The sequence below is a fragment of the Bactrocera dorsalis genome, chromosome 2 (genome assembly GCF_023373825.1).
Source record: "Bactrocera dorsalis isolate Fly_Bdor chromosome 2, ASM2337382v1, whole genome shotgun sequence".
Taxonomy (NCBI): domain Eukaryota; kingdom Metazoa; phylum Arthropoda; class Insecta; order Diptera; family Tephritidae; genus Bactrocera; species Bactrocera dorsalis.
In genome coordinates this window covers 72,701,488-72,721,587 of record NC_064304.1, presented here as the reverse complement: position 1 = coordinate 72,721,587, position 20,100 = coordinate 72,701,488, and the positions used below count along the sequence as shown (strand labels likewise).

Sequence of the window (20,100 nt, the reverse complement as noted above, 5' to 3'; positions counted from 1 at the left end):
AATTGAAAAAGAGCACTGACGCCAAGAAAAGAGCAATATAACGGTAATCTTACTCAATATTTCACATTCTAGACATATCCTCCAAAAAAAAAACACATAGCTTACCATGCTTGCTTAAGTTTTTAAAATAAAAACAACTCCATTCGTTCCAAAATCGAATGAAATATTAAAAAGCTTTAAATTTTTGCTCTCGTTCGTAATTTATTGGACAAGTACTGTATAACAGTACCTTATAAATATCGTTATGAGTTATTTTGAAAATGGAAAACTGATCTATGAAACCACCGAAGGCATCAAGGCTAAACAACTTGACGACCTTCAAAATAAATGTAATGAATGCTTAAATGGCCAGCGCTAATGGTTTTATTCTATGAGTTTGGAACTGGCTGAGAACAAAAATGAGATATTGCTCATAAGCACTTGGAAAATTGTGGAAAAAATAACTTTCACTATAGGTGAGTGCGTGATTATTTGACAGCCACAGTTGAAGTATTTAGGGGTAATATTGGACTCGAAACTGAAATTCAAGCAGCACTTGGCAAACATAGCAAATAACATTTATAATGCCTTATCAATAATGATGGCAAATAGAGGTTGTATGTGCTCCAGCTGGCGACTTTTAATTGCGAAAACGATGAGCTTAGTTATTCTATATGCTGCTCCAGTATGGATACAGGCACTAAACATAAAAGCGTATGACAGACCAATAAATGCACAGCAATAAGAGTAACAAGTGCTTTCCGAACTATTTCCAGCGAAGCAGTTGAAGTACCAGCTAGTGTACCGCCCATAATCATCCAGGGAAACGAGTTCACGAGATTACATATACTCGTATGAACTATCAGCGCCAATTTCAGATATCCAAAAATTAAAAAAGGAAAGAATGTATATTATGATGGTTTGTTATATGCATGCGTAAACATATACTATTTTTGCAATAAAATTAAAATTCTGAATCTATTCGAATATTTAAAGATTCATTATTCAAGCAAATGCAACTATCAATTTTAAGTACTTAAAAATACACTGCTGTTGTTGGATGTCAAAGTAAAGTATTAATAAAAAAGGAAACAAAGAAATGTCATAAGAAAACACAGCGACATGGCGTCCAAGCGAACAAAATTAAATTTAAAAGAAAAAATTAAAATTTTAGATGAATTAAAAGCGGGGGAAAAGATTGCAACAGTCTCAAAGTGTACAAATATACATGAAGCAACAATTCGTACTATAAGGAAAAACGAAACAACGATAAGAAAAGTGGTTTCAGCCACCAGTGCTTGGTGCTTTTTACGTGGATTTTATATTCGCGATTTTGCAGCTTTGAAAGCAGAACGTGCCCTTTTATGTTGGATTGAAGACCATGCAGTAAAGATGGTACAAGATCTATAAAAGCAAAGACGCAACAATTTTATGTAACTATTAAAAATGAAGACCCTTCCACTTCAATAAATAGCGAGCGATCCCATTTTAATGCCAGTAATGGCTGGTTACGAAACTTCCTGAAAAGAAATTCACTAAACAATGCAAAGTTACAGGAGAAGGAGCCTCAGCTGATAAACATGCGGCACGAGCATTTCCTAAAGAGTTCTTAGAAGCAATAACGTTGGGAGGTTATAAGGCTCACCAAGTATCCAATGCGGATGAGACGGCTCTCTTTTGGAAAAAACTGCCTAGGCGGGCTTATTTGGCAAAGCAAGCTCAAGCAGCTCATGACTTCGGGTCTTTGACCAAATATCCTCTGGGTAGAACATCCGTTTGAAGGCGAAACATCCCCTGTATAGTGTTGTGCGCTGGAGTTGGGTTCCGCCACGTAAAAAAAACACCCCCAACGAAACCCAACAGCCTCGGATGAGACACCCCCCTTTTGATGACGACCATGGCTAACGAAATAAGGACTACGAATTGAGGGCATGCACATCGAATGTCCGGTTTCTTAATTGCGAAGGTGCCGCTGTCCAGCTGGTTGATGTCCTCGTAAAAATAAAGGCTGACATCACCGCCGTCCAAGAGATGCAATGGACGGGATAAGGACAGAGACGAGTAGGTCCTTGTGGCATTTACTACAGTGGCCATATAAAGGAGCCTAAGTTTGGTGTGGGATTCGTGGTGGAAGAGAGACTCCGTCGCTGAGTACTATCATTCACTCCGTGAATAAACGTCTAGCCACAATCCGCATCAAAGCGGGATTCTGCAACATATCGCTGATTAGTGCCCACGCCCCGACGGAAGAGAAGGACGATGTGACCAAAGATGCCTTTCATGAGTGCTTAGAGCGCACTTACGAGAGATGCCCCCGCCACGATGTCAAAATCGTGCTTGGCGACTTCAACGCCAGGATGGGAAAAGAAGGTATCTTTGGCACTACGGTCGGTAAATTCAGCCTCCACGAGGAAACATCCCCAAATGGGTTGAGGCTGATCGACTTCGCCGGGGCCCGAAATATGGTTATCTGTAATACTAGATTCCAGCATAAGAAGATACATCAAGCTACCTGGCTGTCTCAGGATTGAAAAACCACCAACCAGATCGATCATGTTGTGATAGACGGAAGATATGTCTCCAGTGTTTTAGATGTGCGTGCGCTCCGAGGACCTAACATCGACTCGGACCACTATATTGTTGCAGCCAAAATTCGCACCCGCCTCTGTGCAGCAAAAAACGCACGCCAACAAACAAAAGGAAGGTTTGACGTCGAGAAGCTGCAATCACAACAGACAGCCGAACGATTTTCTACTCGGCTTGCACTCCTGCTCTCTGAGAGCACTCGTCAACAACTCGGTATAAAGCAACTGTGGGACGGCATTTCAAACTCCTTACGTACAGCTGCAACCGAAACCATTGGTTTTCGGAGAGTGCAAAAGAACAGCAGGTGCGCCGAGGAGTGCCATGTCGCAGCGGAGAGAAAACAGGCTGCCTACCTCGCAACGTTACGATCGACGACAACACGTGCGGGATGGGATAGATACCGAAAGTTGAAGAGGGAAACGAGACGCATCTGTAGACAGAAAAAGAAAGTGGCCGAAATGGGTGAATACGAAGAGCTTGATAAGCTGGCCGACAGGGGTAATGCTCGAAAATTCTACGAAAAGATGCGGCGGCTTACAGAAGGTTTCAAGACCGGAGCATACTCTTGTAGAATCCCCAAATGTGATCTAGCCACCGATGCCCAGAGCATACTTAGATTATGGGGGGACACTTCTCCAGCCTGCTGAATGGCAGTGAACGCACAACGCCAGGAGAAAGCGAACCCGATTCCCCAATCGATGACGATGGAGCAGACGTTCCATTGCCCGACCATGAAGAAGTTCGAATAGCAATTGCCCGCCTGAAAAACAACAAAACGGCAGGGTCCGATGGATTGCCGGCCGAGCTATTCAAACACGGCGGCGAAGAACTGATAAGGAACATGCATCAGCTTCTTTGTAAAATATGGTCGGATGAAAGCATGCCCAACGATTGGAATTTAAGTGTGTAATGCCCGATCCATAAAAAAGGAGACCCCACAATATGCACCAACTACCGTGGGATTAGCCTCCTCAACATCGCATATAAGGTTCTGGCGTATTGTGTGAAAGATTAAAGCCCACCATGCGCCAAGTCTTGTAAAATACCCGTGAAAGGAGAATCGACACACACCACCTCTTCGTCGATTTCTAAGCTGCGAAAAAATTTTTTGTTTGAAAAAAAAAGTAAACATTTTTTTTTGTTTTTGCCTTTTCTTTAGCTTGCTTATTTAAGGCAATCCGGCTTATTGCTTGATCAAGCATAAGGGGTATCGCCGGACGCTTGTGCAAGTAAAATACTTAATTTTTGTTTTTTGGGATATTTTGTGTTTTGATACACGAAGATAAGCAGTAATTGCACAAACAGACAAAAACGTAGACCCATGGCCCGTGTCAGCTGATGCGACCTATCTTATGGGCGCGCAATGTACTAAGTGAACAACGAAAAACGCTACTCCCTTCTCTCTTTGCCGTAGGAATTCACGGAATTTGGATTTTTGCCGTAGAAACGTGTCAGCTAACGCTCTCTCACAACGCAGGCTTGCCAATCTCGATATACTGTAATAATCATAAATCATAAAGAATATGTTTGAAATTTTCTTAAAGTAACTAAAAATCAGAGTCGAATGCTATTATTTATAAATATATAAACTATTTTAAATAGTTTGTTTTCAGTTTTTATATTTTGTATTACAAAAATTGTAATTGAATACATAAATGTGTACAAAACTATATATGCGTATTGAGCAATGGCAACATTGTTCAAATGAAAACAAACAAAGATGGCTCATTTCTGCGTTTTTACCATGGGCTCAACTTTGAACACATTTTGCTCGCTAAGGAAGGCAAAGGAAGGAAGGGAGTAGCGTTTTTGGCTGTTTCTGCTATAAATGGCAATATCATCGGCATACGCCAGCAGTTGTACACTCTTATAGAAGATGGTACCTTCTCTATTTAGTTCTGCAGCTCGAACTATTTTCTCCAGAAGCAGGTTGAAAAAGTCGCACGATTGGGAATCGCCTTGTCTGAAACCTCGTTTGGTATCGAACAGCTCGGAGAGGTCCTTCCCGATTTTGACGAAGCTTTTACTATTGCTTATGTTTTTGTCCAAGCAAAACACACCAAACGAAGTCGTTCAACAAACCTTTGCTGAACTGGAATGTAATTATACAAATAATGGCTGGAAGCTATTGTTTACGGATGGCTCCAAGTCCATCGATTCCATTTCGTTAGCAGTTGTCACTGTCACAGGAGAAATTATTTGCAATTGGCTTCTCCCCTCAACGAGCTCTGTATTTACCGCTGAAGGATCTGCTATCATTCATGCAGTTAATCACGCAAAAAAGACTAAAGGAAAGTTCCTCATCTGTACAGACAGCAAATCGTGTATGTCTGCAATAACATCTCCTTCCAAACGCAATCCCATAATAGAAGTTATCAGGGACGCGGTCATTGGTGCCCCTCAGAAAATCCAAGTAATGTGGATCCCTGGCCATGCTGGTATTTCAGGCAACCACTTTGCAGACCTCGCTGCGAAAAATGTAGCCAGGACTCTTGCCTTAACATACTATGCCTCATCCAAGCAAGACATTTCTAATCTTATTAAGCATAAAAGGCATCAAAAAAACGCAAGCGAATGGAAAACATTTAAACATCACTACGCGGACATAAACCCAGCCAGAAATCGAATAATCTACTCGTCAACAGTTCCAACTAGCGCAATGAAGACATATACTCCATTAAGGATTGGACACACTATCATAACACACGCCCACTTACTATCGGGTAAAAGCCCATCCATTTGCCCCCTTTGCGATGACACCGCTTCTATCAAACACTTACTCACACTCTGTCCGATGCTTCACTCAACAGCCCACAACTCTGGCAACATTGATCTCATAAAACTACTAATAGCGGCCATACACAGGCACACATGTGCGTTCGATCGGTATGTGTTAGCATGCGGTTTACTCGTGTATGGGCTTGTTCGCGTACCGATCCATGTTCGCGAAAATGTTTGATTCTTTACGATCGGTGCGCGAGCATGTTTATCGTGTATGGCGTTGTGAGCGCACAAAATCTCATTTCTCTCGTGTCGCCGAGCAGTGAAGATCGCGGACAATTGCAAGTGTTAAGGGGAGAGACTGCTTTAGAAGCTTCAAAAAATCGATTTTTTTTGAGAATTTTTTTGGGAGGGAAAGAAATAATTGATTCAAGCGAAATTTCTAGGCTTTATAGTCATATATTTGAACATCTTTCACAAATTTTTTGAATACGAAATCTTTGATATTCTGCCTTTAGGAAGCAATTACATTAATGCATCTCCCATATGCATTTATCAGGAACAAAAAATTCAAAGAGATTCATGTTTTTTAATAACTTATCTTCTAGTTAAACTAAGAAAATTCCAAAAAAAATTTACTTTATTTTGTTTAAAAGTATGTTCAAACTTGACTTTTCCTAGTTTTGTTTTTAGTTTAAATAGAAGATAATTTTATGCCAAAGATAATAAACTTTGCCCAATTCCAACTTTGCCCGCCAATAAAAAAAAACCGAGAAATCGCGCTTTTCGCTTTTTGCCCAAGCGCTCATATACTTGTATGTACATATCTGTCTGACGCTCGGACACTATTTCCCTTCTAGCTTGGACAATATTTCGAGTTCCAATCTATAACTTTGTTTGTTGTTAGATAATTTTTAAAGAGATTTAAGCGATTGTTTGAAGCTTCTAAAGCATGCTCTCCCCTTAATAAAGATTTCGTATCTGAATTTATTGATCTTATAAAAAAATTAATTGGCAATTTGGCATACGAAAAGTTTTAAATATAAAAATAAAATTGAGAAAAATAAAAGTTGGAATAACTTATTAATGAAATACAAAGAAAGAAATAGATAAAAGTGCTGCATTATGCCGGAATTACATGTGCAGATATTCTGCATGCAGATCTGCACTATTTTTTCCAGCCAAAACACATGTGCAGTAAATTTTGACAATCAGTTGATTGCACGTAGGGTCCGCCAACGGGCCTTTAGCTTCTCACCTAAAATCATTCAAAACATGAATAAATATATATTTTGTCAGGTTATAAAAATAAAAATTTACCTGGAATATTCAATTTCTCAGATTGCTCCTGAAATTTGGCGTCTCTCAGGTAGCTATTTTTATAATTTCTATGACTTTTGTCATATAAGAACCTGTTTTCTCTTACAAACTCAATCAGTTTTTCTTCCATTTTTTATTTCTTTTGTTAATTTTTACTTAACAGCTGAGCGCAATTTAAAATGTTGCCGGACTATGCTCAAAAATTAATTATTTGAATGTTGTCAGCACTGCCTCTGCGCAGAGAAATTCAAATATCACATGCCGTGCAGATCTGCATTGAGGTGCAGAATTTGAACTGTCAAATCAGTACAAATTTTTTTTCTGCACGCAGAATTTTGCACATGTAATTGCGGCATTAGAAATAAATTCGAAGAAATGTTCCGCTTGCCTGTCGCACATGTTAACTATGTGAAGAACGAACGCAAAATGGATTTGTGTGTCGTGTATGGGCAAACGAATTCACACAGATCGAACGCACAAGTATGCCCGTGTATGTCCTCTTTTAGTGAACCTTCAGAAAAAAACGTTATGATTGTTTATAGATTCTTAAAAACCAACGATTTGTTAAAACATATTTAAGCAACTTACATCTTTACTAACGCTTAGCAAATAGAACTTTTTACCCAGTTATAATTACAAGGCGGCTGAAGGCCTCGTAGCCAGTGCTGCGTTTAAGTATTTATATAATAAAACTCCTTTTGTTATATGAATTATTATAAATAAATAAATAAAAAAATATGTGTATGTGTGTATGTTTTTATGTATTGCAGCATATTTTTATTGCTGCTTGACATGGGATTGATTTCAAGTGTACAATTTATTGCATGTGTGTGTGTGTTTAATGTTATCTCTGCTGTATATTTATGATTATGCATTAATTTTTATTATTATTACTCGTAGATGTGCATTGCATGTAAATGCATTATGTATATACATATGTATGTATGTATGTAAGTATATTACTAAAAAAATAGATATTTATATTTAGTAGAATTTCGGCTTTGCTGATAAGTAAGCATGTTCAATGATATTTGAACAGAACCTTATACGTAATGTTGAGCAGGCTTATCCCACGGTAGTTGGAGCAGATTGTGGGGTCTCCCTTTTTGTGGATAGGGCATAGCACACTTAAAATCCAATCGTTGGGCATGCTTTCATCCGACCATATTTTGCTCCTGACCAGTTCTTCGCCGCCGTGTTTGAATAGCTCGGTCGGCAATCCATCGACCCCCGCCGCTTTGTTGTTCTTCAGGCGGGTAGTTGCTATTCGAAGTTCTTCATGGTCGGGCAATGGAACGTGTGCTCCATCGTAATCGAATGTGAAATCGGGTTCGCCTTCTCCTGGTGATGTGCGTTCACTGCCATTCAGCAGGCTGGAGAAGTGTTCCCTCCATAATTTGAGTATGCTCTGGGCATCGGTTACTGGATCACCTACTTGGGTTCTACAAGAGTATGCTCCGATCTTAAAACCCTCTGTTGGTCGCCGCATTTTTTCATAGAATTTTCGAGTATTACACTTGTCGGCCAGCTTGACAAGATCTTCATACTCACGCATTTCGAGATCTCTGTTTTCCTATCTGCAAATGCTTCTCGCTTTCCTCTTCAATTCTCGGTATCTGTCCCATTGTGGTCGCTCGCAACGTTGTGAGGTAGGCAGTCTATTTTCTCTCCGCTGCGACGGCATTCCTCGTTGTACCAGCTGTTCTTTTGCATTTTCCGGAAACCAATGGTTTCCGTTGCGGACCTCGAAACAGAGTTCGCAAATACTCATCACTGAGAAGTAAAATTTCTATCTTCCTCCTCAGTACAACACAATTGAGGAGCAATAAATTTTGATTTCCTCAATTGTGAGTTCAAAGGAAAGAGTGCTCTTCTAGAATATTTCTCTTTAATACTTATCTTATCTTTTCGCTCTAATATTTACCGCAAACGTACGTGCTCCTCAAAATAATACTCCTCACAAGAGCGCTAAGTTTCTTTTTCTCATCTCAGGTTTCAGCACTCAGTATTTTGTATCGCTGATAAACTCAGTGATGCAGCAGAGAGTGCTCTTGAGCAATTTCTTATTCTCTTAGAGTATGTATATTTATAAATTTATGTTAAAGTTTAATTGTTGTTGGTGTAAATATTAACAGTTTTGGGTACATGCATGATTAACCGTTAATTTAAGTTGTATTGTGTGTATGTAAATAATTTAAAAGATGAGTTTTATTTTTCGCATCACTTGAACACTCAGAGCGATAAAAATAAAGATGATGCGTTAGGCAAATAGTTATCTTTTAAAAATGCTCGCTCATGCTAATATATGAGTGAGCCAAATACGTGAGGAGTTTTTTTGTGATGAGAATGTTAGTTAAGCTTGCGCTCCTGAGTATTTGAAATGATGTCCTCTTGCGGAATATTACTCATCAGAGCAAGAGCGTATTTTGATGGTTTTACGAACTCTGCCTCGAAATGCTGTCCCACAATTCCTTTATACCGAGTGGTTGACGAATGCTATCAGAGAACAGGAGTGCAAGCCGAGTAGAAAATCGTTCGGCTATCTGTTGTGATTGCAGCTTCTCGACGTCGAATCTTCCTTTGTTGACGTGCGTTTTTTGCAGCACAGAGGCGGGTGCAAATGTTGGCTGCAAAAAGATAGTCCGATTCGAGGTTAGGTGCTCGGAGCGTCTAGAACACTGGAGACGTATCTTCCGTCTATCACAACGTGATCGATCTGATTCGTGGCTTTTCGATCCGGAGACAACCAGGTAGCTTGATGAATTTTCTTATGCTGGAATCTAGTACTAAAGATAACCATATTTCAGGCCCCGGCGAAGTCGATCAGCCTCAATCCATTTGGGGATGTTTCCTCGTGGAGGCTGAATTTTCCGACTGTTGCGCCAAAAAGACTTTCCTTGCCCACCCTGGCGTTAAAGTTAAGTTTTGACATCGTGGCGGGGGCAGTTGTTATAGGGGCGCTGCAAGCGCTCGTAGAAGGCATCTTTGGTCACATCATTTTTCTCTTCTGTTGGGGCGTGGGCGCAAGTCAGCGATATGTTGAAGAACCTTACTTTGATGCGGATTGCTGCTAGACGTTCATTCTCCGGAGTGAATGATAGTACTCGGCGACGGAGTCTGCCTCCTACCACGAATCCCATACCAAACGTTCGCTCCTTTATATGACCACTTTAGTAAATGTCACAGAGACCTACTCGCCTCAGTCCTTGTCACGTCCATCGCATTTCTTGGACGGCGGGGATGTCAGAATTCAATCTGACGAGGACAGCAACCAGCTGGGCAGCGCCACTTTCCCAATTAAGGGACCGAACATTCCAAATGCATGCCTTTAAGTAATTATCCTTAATTCCATGGTCGTCGTCAAAAGGAGGGTCTCTCATTCGAAGCTGTTAGAAATTTTTCATTGGGGGCTTTTTTTCCGTGGCGGAACCCAAACTCAGCGCACATCCCTTGTGTTTTTGGTCTATCTATTTCAAAAGATGTGTATTTGACATTAGGACTTGTAAAATAAGTACTTATAAAGCCTTAATTTATAGATTTTCAGACATTTTGCTCCTTTGGTGGTGATCCCACTTTTACACAAACCTAGTGTTCACCCTTGCACAAGCCGCTTTCTAATATTACATACAATGCATACCCCACCAGCCCTTTCCCTCATCAACACACCTATTCCACGATGTTTGACCGAAACTGGCGAATTTTCTTTGTTGAGCGCTGTACTCCATCTTCTCCACGAGATTACCTAAGAGCTTAGTCTTGCCAAACACTAAAACTTTGTTTCAAAGCTCTGGTGACATATTTAAATAATTATTTGTGAAAGAGATATATTTTTGACGATTACCCACACTGATATGTGGTTTTTTAAGTTGTAAGTTTTTTCTCAATCTCAATCTTCTATCTGTTTTTCGTTCGTCATGATTAAATGACCGTCGCATACCAACAAAATGCCTTGTGGAGTGATTTTTCGGTTATACGATACGGTTTGACAATTAAGTAATAAGACTGATTTTAATGCCGCGCTTGTGATAAGCCTGTGACCTTGAAATTCCTTTTTCCGGCATTCCTTCCCTCTTAATTGATATATGTACCATCGCTCTAGCTTGTTTAGTTCGCCTGCTGCGTCAAGTTGAGTAGACGTGTGTTTGTAGTGCTAGTCACGGAAATGGAAAACCGAAATCAAGAACAACGTGTCGCGTCACTGTTTGGAACAAGTGAAAAACGATCCCACGCTGCTTAATCGAGTTATTTCTGGCGATGAGAGCTGGTTTTTATACTACCACCCGGAAACTAAACGCCAAAGCTCACAATGGCTGTCTCTGCACGCCTCTCGCCCGAAAAAACTCACATGAGCAAGTCGAAGATGAAAACGATGATTATAGCCTTTTTGGAATCGTCCACAAAGAGTGCGTTCCACCGGGGAAAACTGTGAATCAAGTCTGCTAATGCCAAGTACTCAAAAGATTGCGAAAACGAGTCAACAGGGTGCGCCCAGACATCGCTCGTAACTGGATCTTTCATCACGACAACGCGCCGTGCCACACCGCCTTCCCAGTACTTGGCCTCTAAAGGGATCGCCGTGTTAGAACAGCCGCCTTATTCGCCCGACATGTCATCCTGTGACTTTTTTTTTGTTTCCTGGAACAAAATCGGTGGTCAAGGGAACCCATTTTGAGTCGATTACGGACGTCTACGCGGCCGTGACGAGGGTACTCGCGGATATCCCAGTCGAAGCGTTCCAGAAATGTTCGAAGCATGGAAAACGCGCTGGAATCGCTGTATAGCTGCCCAAGGGGACTACTTTGAAGGGGATGGCAGAGTTGTAGAATAATTTTCAAATATACGGTTTTTATGGAATCAGTCTCATTACTTAATTGTCATACCTCGTATATGGCACCCACAAGGCATTTTGTTGGTATGTGACGGTCATTTTATCAAACGAACAAGCGAAAATGAGTAGTATATTTTACATGCCAAATCATGCGGTAATAAAGCCAGATAAAAAACAACTAAAGTAAGAAATGTCTTCAACGCCTCAAGATCTGTCTCGTGGATCCTTTTAATAGTCCACTACGCGACTATAAGCTAAACACTGTGACCTTTGGCGTTAACTATGCCTCATACTTAGCCATTTGAACACTCCATGAATTGGCTGAAAACACCAAGTCAGAATTTCCTTTGGCAACCAAGGTGTTAAAAACAAAAGCATACCAAACGAAAATTTGTTGGACACTAATATCTCTATATTCCAAAAGGAAAGTCTAACAAAAACTCTGGCCATCCAATGGAATGCGATATGAATATGCTATTAATTAAATGCCAATGTTATCGTCTGTGGCAAAACTTTTTGACCGCGCAAGATTGCTTTCGCCAATTATGATACAAGCCAAAATCTACATTCAAGAATTATGGCTGGATGAGACTGACTGGGACGAACAAGTAAAATCACTTCGTTTAGAAAAGTGGTCCCACTTCACGAGCAATCAAAACTATTAGGCTGTTCACGGTAAGGTGGTTGTCGGGTTATGTGATTATTAGATTAAAAATAACCTCTATGATCCGTGAGCACCCTATGTTGTATGGTTATTTGCTTATTTTTACACAAACAGCTGTTCATTGTTTACAATTTTAGTTCAATGAAATTCCAACTTATAAAATGCCTAAACAAAGTTTAAAAAGCAAAATAATCGAATTTAAAATAAGTTCTGCTATTCAGGAAATGGACTTTATTGAAGGTATGTGCTTATTAAATAATCCGAATTTTAAGGGTTCAAAAAATTCTTTGATTGCAAACAAAAAACAGCTGTTAATAGCAGATTTTCCAATAAGAAAATCTAAATGGAAATGCCATTCGCTTAGTTTTATTTATTTTTTGTGCTGCCATTTAGTAAAATTCCAACGACTTTCTAACACTGGAAATAAGCAAACAACCACATAATCTGTAAACAAGGGCCTAGGTTGGTCAACTTTGGTTATTTTGTCATAACGCATTTTGTTGTTGTTTACTTAATCACATAACCACATAACCCGATAACCACCTTATCGTGAACAGCCTAACTGTAGTGTTGAATTCTTCCTCGCGTTTAAGCGCTTTTTTTAATTTACGTATTGCAAATTGCAGTTGAAGCTGAGTGAAAGGGGAGCGATATGTCTGCCATTCTCGTCTTGTACACTTTTTTCATTTACAACCCTTTCTATTTCACTATTACTGATTTTTCTGAAACCAAGCGGCTTATAGCTTTTGTTTGGAAATAAGAAAACAATAAAAACACTTTGTAACACCAGTTACATACAGCCACAATCAATAATAATGGTACTGTTAATCACTTTACACAAATTTTTCATTTAAACTAAATGTTATAACATACATTTTCAAATAACATGAAGACCAATAGCTTTTTCTTATTGAGATGCACTCTCTAATATGTGACTCGTTTGTTCCTACTTATCCCTTTTTTGGTATAGCGCGCTGTATTTCACACTGATACTCGCCCAAATCTAACAGCATATATCGAATTGTTGCAGGATCCTCGATTTTTTACTAATACCATGTTCAGACCGAAAATTCAAAAGATTAGATTACATTTAATCATTTCATAACCCAACAGTGTTCTCACTGCCGTTAGAAAGATCAAAAAACAGCTGTTATTGTCATTCATGAAGTCACATCGCTTAATATTTATCAAAAGAAAAGATTGTCATATAGTAGTTTGAAATAAAAGCCGTCTTTTTTCAAATGTTTTCCATATAATAGAAATAGTGAATGCATTTTTTCATTTGTTAAGTCGATTTTCAGGTGAAATTAGATTCATTGCTATAAAATAAATTTGTTTGTTTACATTTTTTTCCCTTTGTAGTGTCTAAATCAGCTGTGATAATGTAACAGTTTTCCAGTGCTGACTAGTATTTTTCCAGTGCTGGCAAGTAGATTGCGCAAAATCAGAGTCGCACGGACAGATTTAGCGTGGATCAGTTTCAAATCATTTCAATGAAATGATTTGGAACTGTCATTTTTGTATGGCGAAATCTTGATAAATTTTTAAGATTAGTGGGATAATCCATTCAACGGCCGAAATCGTGTGATTAAGTGTCGGTCTGAACATAGTATAAGACTATTAACTGCATCTTTAAGATTTTTCGTATTGAACTAGCCTGTGAATCGTTTATTATTGGTGGCAGATGTAAGTTGATCGCATTAACACAATAACGGCTAATGCAAGTTGTAAGATTAACCGAGAAAATACATATGTGTGTTTGCATAAAATTTCAATAATTCTTCCAATTACTTGGCTTTTCTTGTTCTGAAAAGATTGTAATTATAAATAATAACATATAGTATACTTAAGAGGTGAAATTTTACAAATATATTTGTGACAATAAAATAGTGTAACGGATTTCTCGATAAATCTTCTTCCTTCTAACTCACTATTGGGTTCGCTTACTGGATTGTTAAATAAAAGTCGCAATTTAATGGATATGCACTTATCTTTATTTCTTACTCAAACAACTTAAATATTATTACTCGTAAATAGAGTTTACTACCACTTTTACTTTCTTTGGCACACTCCGCAGCTCTTATCTAGTAGATTATCAACTAAACATCTACACGCGAACATACTGGGAACTACAATTTTCGCTGTGAGTTAATAATGATAATGTATCATCGTTTGGTGGTTTTAACTGCGGAGAGTTCTCCCCAAAAATTAAGAGTTATACGTTATTTCCATCATAAGTGATACTCAGCGAAAAAAGACTTTGAGTTGCAAGTACAAAATTATCTAGTCAAAAGTTATGATAAAATGCCTTGTGGGTGCCATATACAATATATACAGTCAAACCTGGATAAGTGAGAACTGGATTAGTGAGAAAAGTCTATTAGTGAGAGTAATAGTTAGGACCCGTCATTTTAAGCTTCAAAAACCTCTATTAGTGAGAAACAAAAACCTCTGTAAGAGAGAGTTGTTTTTGTCTCATAGAATAGTCAAAGTACTGTCATTAAGTGATAAACTTAAAATAGTGAATGCGTTTAAATCCGGAAAATCGCGGAATGAAATTAAGCGTGAGTTTAATTTACCAGAATCCATCTATTATAAAATTATAAAATCAAAAGACTATAAAGTCTGAGTGCTCTGATGGACATGGAAATATTAAGAGGAGTAGAGTTTCCGGATTTCCCAATATCGAGAAGTGCCTTTTGGAATGGATAAAACAAACTCTCGATAAAAACATTCCCACAGATGGACCTTTGTTAAAAGAAAAATCAAAATAGTTTGCTACAAAATTGGGAATCCATAACTTTTCCACCAGCAACGGCTGGTTAGAGGGTTTTAAAAGGCGTCTGATATAGGTTTTAAAAAAGCAGTTGGGGAATGTAAATCTGTGGACCAAGGTGCATGCAACCACTGGACTGAAGATCTGCCAAATCTTTTAGAAGGGTGTGAACTAGACGATATTTATAACGCGGATGAAACTGCTTTGTTTTTCAAGTGCCTTCCGGACAAAACATTTACGTTTAAAGGCGAAAAATGCCATGGAGAAAAACAAAGTAAGGAACGCCTTACACTTTTCCAGTGTGTAAACATGAGTGGTACGGACAAACTTCCACTTCTCATCATCGGGAAATCAAAGCGACCTAGATGTTTTAAAAGTGTCAAGGCTCTTCCCGTTGATTATGCCAATAATACAAAGACTTGGATGACCAAGGCAATATTTATAGATTGGCTGAAAAAATTTGACAGACAAATGAAGATAAAATGAAAAAAATTATGTTATTCATTGACAACTGTGCTGCCCATACGGACTTACCAACACTTGCAAACGTAAAAGTAATGTTTTTACCTGTTAACACCACTAGCAGCATCATTCACACTTTTAAACGTGATTTATCGAAGAGAAGTCGTTAAACATGTTCTTAAGAGTCTGAAAGAAAACAGTAGCCCTGACATTAACGTACTTCTGCTATGAAATTTGCTAGAAAAGCATGGTACTTAGTAAGTGACGTACATAACTTAAACTGTTAAAAACTGCTTCAAGAAAGCTGGGTTTTGGAAAAGTACAGATAAACAAGACCTGCCAGAGGAAAATGATGTTGAAGTTGGACCTAACAAAGAGGAATGGTCTAAGCTTGTGTCTCACGAATTCAATATGTTAATGCCGAGCTTCGCAGATTTCGTTCAAATTGACGACGACGTAACTACCGCTGGAGAACAAACCGACGACGATATCGTAAAGAATTGTGTGGACACCCGTTTCGCAGGAAATGACAGTGAAGATGAGATTTCAAAAACAGAAATCAATATCATTCCAATGAAGCTAGCTTTAAGTGCGTTGGAAACGGTCCATCAGAACTTTGATTACACGGCGGTTGTTGATCAAGGAATATTCGACAATATTTATTAGTGCATGAATTTTTGTTTGTTTTGTTTTCGTAATCATTTCAAAATATGTATGTACATAGATAATATGTACATACATATGTTGTGCATATCATGCACATAATTTTATCATATTACATATAAGGGGTATTCTCTTGCTCTTGCAAGATTGCAGATTGATAAAATACTATACCGAAATATACAAGGGCACGAGAGCACCCATTGCAGAATCTAGTGATATATGAACGGCTGAATCGGTCAATTTATTGTGAATAACTATTATGCATGGCTATTGTGAATTGGCGCACCTTCTGCATAAATTAAAAAAAAAAAAACTGTAACAAATCTTTATAATTTAAATAGAAATTATATATTCTATTTAAAACTTACCTTCCTCAACATTTTAACAACGTAATATGTCTTTATGTAAAATGACAGCTAAAAACAGGGTTGCAATTATATTTTTGCGTGACATTGCACGCAAACATACATGGGGTTTGGTCTGACATATTTTACTGCCATTGCAAATAATTTTCTGCGTGTATTTGTTGTTGTGCCGGTACACCAAGAGGAAATATATGCAATTCTTGCACCGTGCAAGGGTTTTGCAAGAGCAAGAGAATACCCTTATAGCAGGAATAAAGGGATGTTCAACTTATTCCAGTGTGAGAGCGCCTCAAAATAAGCGTTTTTTATAACATTTTCCATTATGGCCAGATCGAACAAAATAAGAATTTTTAGGCATTTTAAATTAAAACATCCAACATTTAGTACGAATAAAAATTACTATGTAGTGGCTATTTATTATATGGAGAAACTATTTAAATCTTTTTACAGTATATTAGAAGAACTGAATTTTGACCTTTCAATACCCAAAAAAAGGACTTAAGCTTGTTAGCTCTCATTCATTAAATTTTTGTATTAATTTTCCATTGAAAATAATACTATGACGCTTCAAATTACAAAACGTTTCATCAGATACCTTTAAATATCACAAATTTACTTAGTTTTCATTTTTTACATTTTTTATAAGTGGTCTTGAACGATGCAACAAATCCCTCCGTTTATATATTTTTTGGTAAGATTTCAATCTGGCCATCGCTCGTTTCCAATTGCTAAACGTCAAAACCACCTAAACTTTGACAGTTGATCGAGTTTAGGTGGTTTTGACGTTTAGCAATTGCTCTCTCACTTCCAGTGAGAGAGGAGTTAAACATCTCTTTATCTCTGCTTATAGTATGTACATATTTACTACATTTGTACTTGCTGTGACGTGTTATTGCTGCGTACCTCTATAAGAGAGAAACACTACACAAGTACATTAGCGAGAAACGCTGGTTAGTGAGAAACCTCTTTAAGCGAGAATAATACTATGTTCAGACCGACACTTAATCACACGATTTCGGCTGTTGAATGGATTATCCCACTAATCTTAAAAATTTATCAAGATTTCGCCATACAAAAATGATAGTTCCAAATCACTTCATTGAAATGATTTGAAACTGATCCACGCTAAATCTGTTCGTGCGACTCTGATTTTGCGCAATCTATTTGTCAGCACTGGAAAAATACTAGTCAGCACTGGAAATCTGTTACATTATCACAGCTGATTTAGACACTACAAAGGGAAAAAATGTAAACAAACAAATTTTTTTTAGAGCAATGAATCTAATTTCACCTGAAAATCGACCAAAAAGATGAAAAAATGCATCCATTATTTCTATTATATGGAAAATATTAAAAAAAGACGGCTTTTATTTCAAAATACTATATGACAATCTTTTCTTTTGATAAATATTAAGCGATGTGAATTCTTGAATGACAATAACAGCTGTTTTATAATCTTTCTAACGGCAGTGAGAACACTGTTGGGTTATGAAATGCTTAAATGTAATCTAATCTTTGAAATTTTCGGTCTGAACATAGTATAAGATTGTGCTCCTTTGAACTCTTGCTTATACAGGTTTGACTGTATATATATATATTAAGTAAACAGATATAGATAAAACGGTAAGATATTTAATTTATAATAGAAAAACCAGTTCTATCTGGAATCAAAAATCGCTTTAAATGGCGAGGTGGCACCTTTAAGTGCACTGCTAGTCATCCGTGGATATAACCCGAAGACCACTTACGTATAAGTTGCAACACAAAAGAACAGTACGGCAGACACGTTAACTAGTTAAGAAGTTTATGTCGCAATCGGCAAGCAAATTACTTTAAATTGCTTCACCCAAATAGAATAAACGTGTGTCCCTAGTCGAAGATATTAAATTGATTGCTGTTTGATTGTCGCTAGTCACCGGTATTGAAGGAAAAACAATTCCACTTACACAAATCCACAAATCTCACATTACAACTCCATTATATTTTTTAACATGTATTTACTGGAAGAAAATAATTTCTACAAGAACTAAAACAGCAGCTTAGAAGGCATAATGCGCTGATTGCATTAAAATCAAAGCAGTTCGAAGTTTTTAAACATTCATACTATATCTGGAGAACATTAAGATAGAATACTTTATAACTTTAAAAGGCATGCCCGACGACTGGAGCCTTAGTGTGCTAAGCCCAATCCATAAAACGAGTAACCCACAATTTGCGCCAATTATCGTAAGATAAGCCTCCTTAATATCGCATATAATGTGTTATTGAGTGTATTATTTGAACAACTGAACAAACTGAATGAATATTATTAGTGTGCCTTTAGACCTAAAGAATCTACTATCGACCAGATTTTCACAATGCGACAAGTTTTGTAAAATACCACTTCAATGTTAAAGCTACCTTCAGCCGAAAGCCTATGATGCTAGCGCTGCGTACTTTAGTTTATATAATAATTTGTTTATTATGTAAGCTTTAATAAAATAAAATAAAATAAAAAAAGCTACCTTCGACAGCACTAAAATGAACTGCCTCTATGCTGCTATGTCTGAGCTATGTTCTTCTATAAGAGACGCTGGCGTACTTCCATGATATTGATATCATTGGCCTCCACAACCGCGCCGTTAGTTCTGCTTTCTCGAGGCTGGATAAGGAGTATAGGAAAAGTCATGGAATATAGTAGGACAATACATTTGATATTTAACAAAGGATCAGTTGACGTATTCTTTGAAAGAAGCAAATTTGGCAGAATAAAAGAAATCTCCTAAACAAAACATGCTAAATTACCACAACAAGAAACGACAATTTAAACATTACAATCCAGGACAAATAGTGTAGGAGAAAGAAAATAGAAGTGACAAGAATACCCGCAGGTATATCAAAGAAACAGTTAAAGAAAATCCCGAGACAAGTGTGAGAACACATTAGGATCTGTGCATAAATTCATAACAGGAGTGCCAGACCATGACGACCTAATAGAAATCAAAACGACTTCAAATGATATAATGAACAATAATAATTTACAAAGGAAAACTTGAAAATGACTAAATGACTAATGACTAAATTTGATATCAAAAGATTGAGTCACCAAACGGTATTCAGGAAATTTATAAAGAACTATTTGATTTGACTATTACAATTAATTTTGCTAAAAATTAAAATTTCTTCTGTTTCAATAAACAAAGAAGAAATAGAAAGAATAATGAAAGTCTAACAAGAAAATATTCCTGTAATAAATATTCTAGAGTATTCTGCAATACATATTTTGAGAATACGAGATAAATTTATTGTAATTTATAAATACCCAATTATTAATAAACAACGTAAAAGACATAAAGTTACATCACTATCATACAAGCATGGCCAGTAAGGATTAAGACATTTTATCAGCATGTAAAGGTTCGTATATAAATAAAATAAATAAAAAATTTGAAAAAATAATTTAAGTAAATACATTTTTAAACAAATCAAAGGAGATAATTGTACCATACCTATACTCTTAAAACAGATTGCCCAATGTAATATCATTCCAGAAGGTACTCCAACTATAATACATTTAGACATTGGAAATGTTTTAATTGATAGAAAACGTCAAGTAAATAACGAAAAGTACTAACTTTTAATGAAGCAGTATACATAGATTCAAATAGCTATCATAATCAAGATGAAGAAGGAAAAAACCATATAGAAGTAAAAGGATACGAAAGAATCGATATCCTTCAAATATTAAAATCACAAA

The 20,100-nt window shown here is 37.3% G+C and overlaps 2 protein-coding genes across 3 annotated transcripts in view; both read left to right on the top strand.

The window, feature by feature from the left end:
- Nucleotides 1-20,100, top strand: part of LOC125776652 (uncharacterized) — a 185,105-nt gene that overhangs the window by 117,643 nt on the left and 47,362 nt on the right. The window lies entirely within an intron of this gene.
- LOC125776671 (uncharacterized) lies at nt 1,400-20,094 on the top strand. Of its 2 annotated transcripts, none has more exons than XM_049450178.1 (2): nt 1,400-13,915; nt 19,607-20,094. In XM_049450178.1, the coding sequence occupies exon 1, from the start codon at nt 4,442-4,444 to the stop codon at nt 5,522-5,524; it is 1,083 nt and encodes a 360-aa protein (XP_049306135.1). In that variant the 5' UTR covers nt 1,400-4,441; the 3' UTR covers nt 5,525-13,915; nt 19,607-20,094. The 2 variants fall into 2 exon arrangements, with proteins under 2 accessions (XP_049306135.1, XP_049306134.1); XM_049450177.1 differs by having other exon boundaries at nt 1,400-13,951.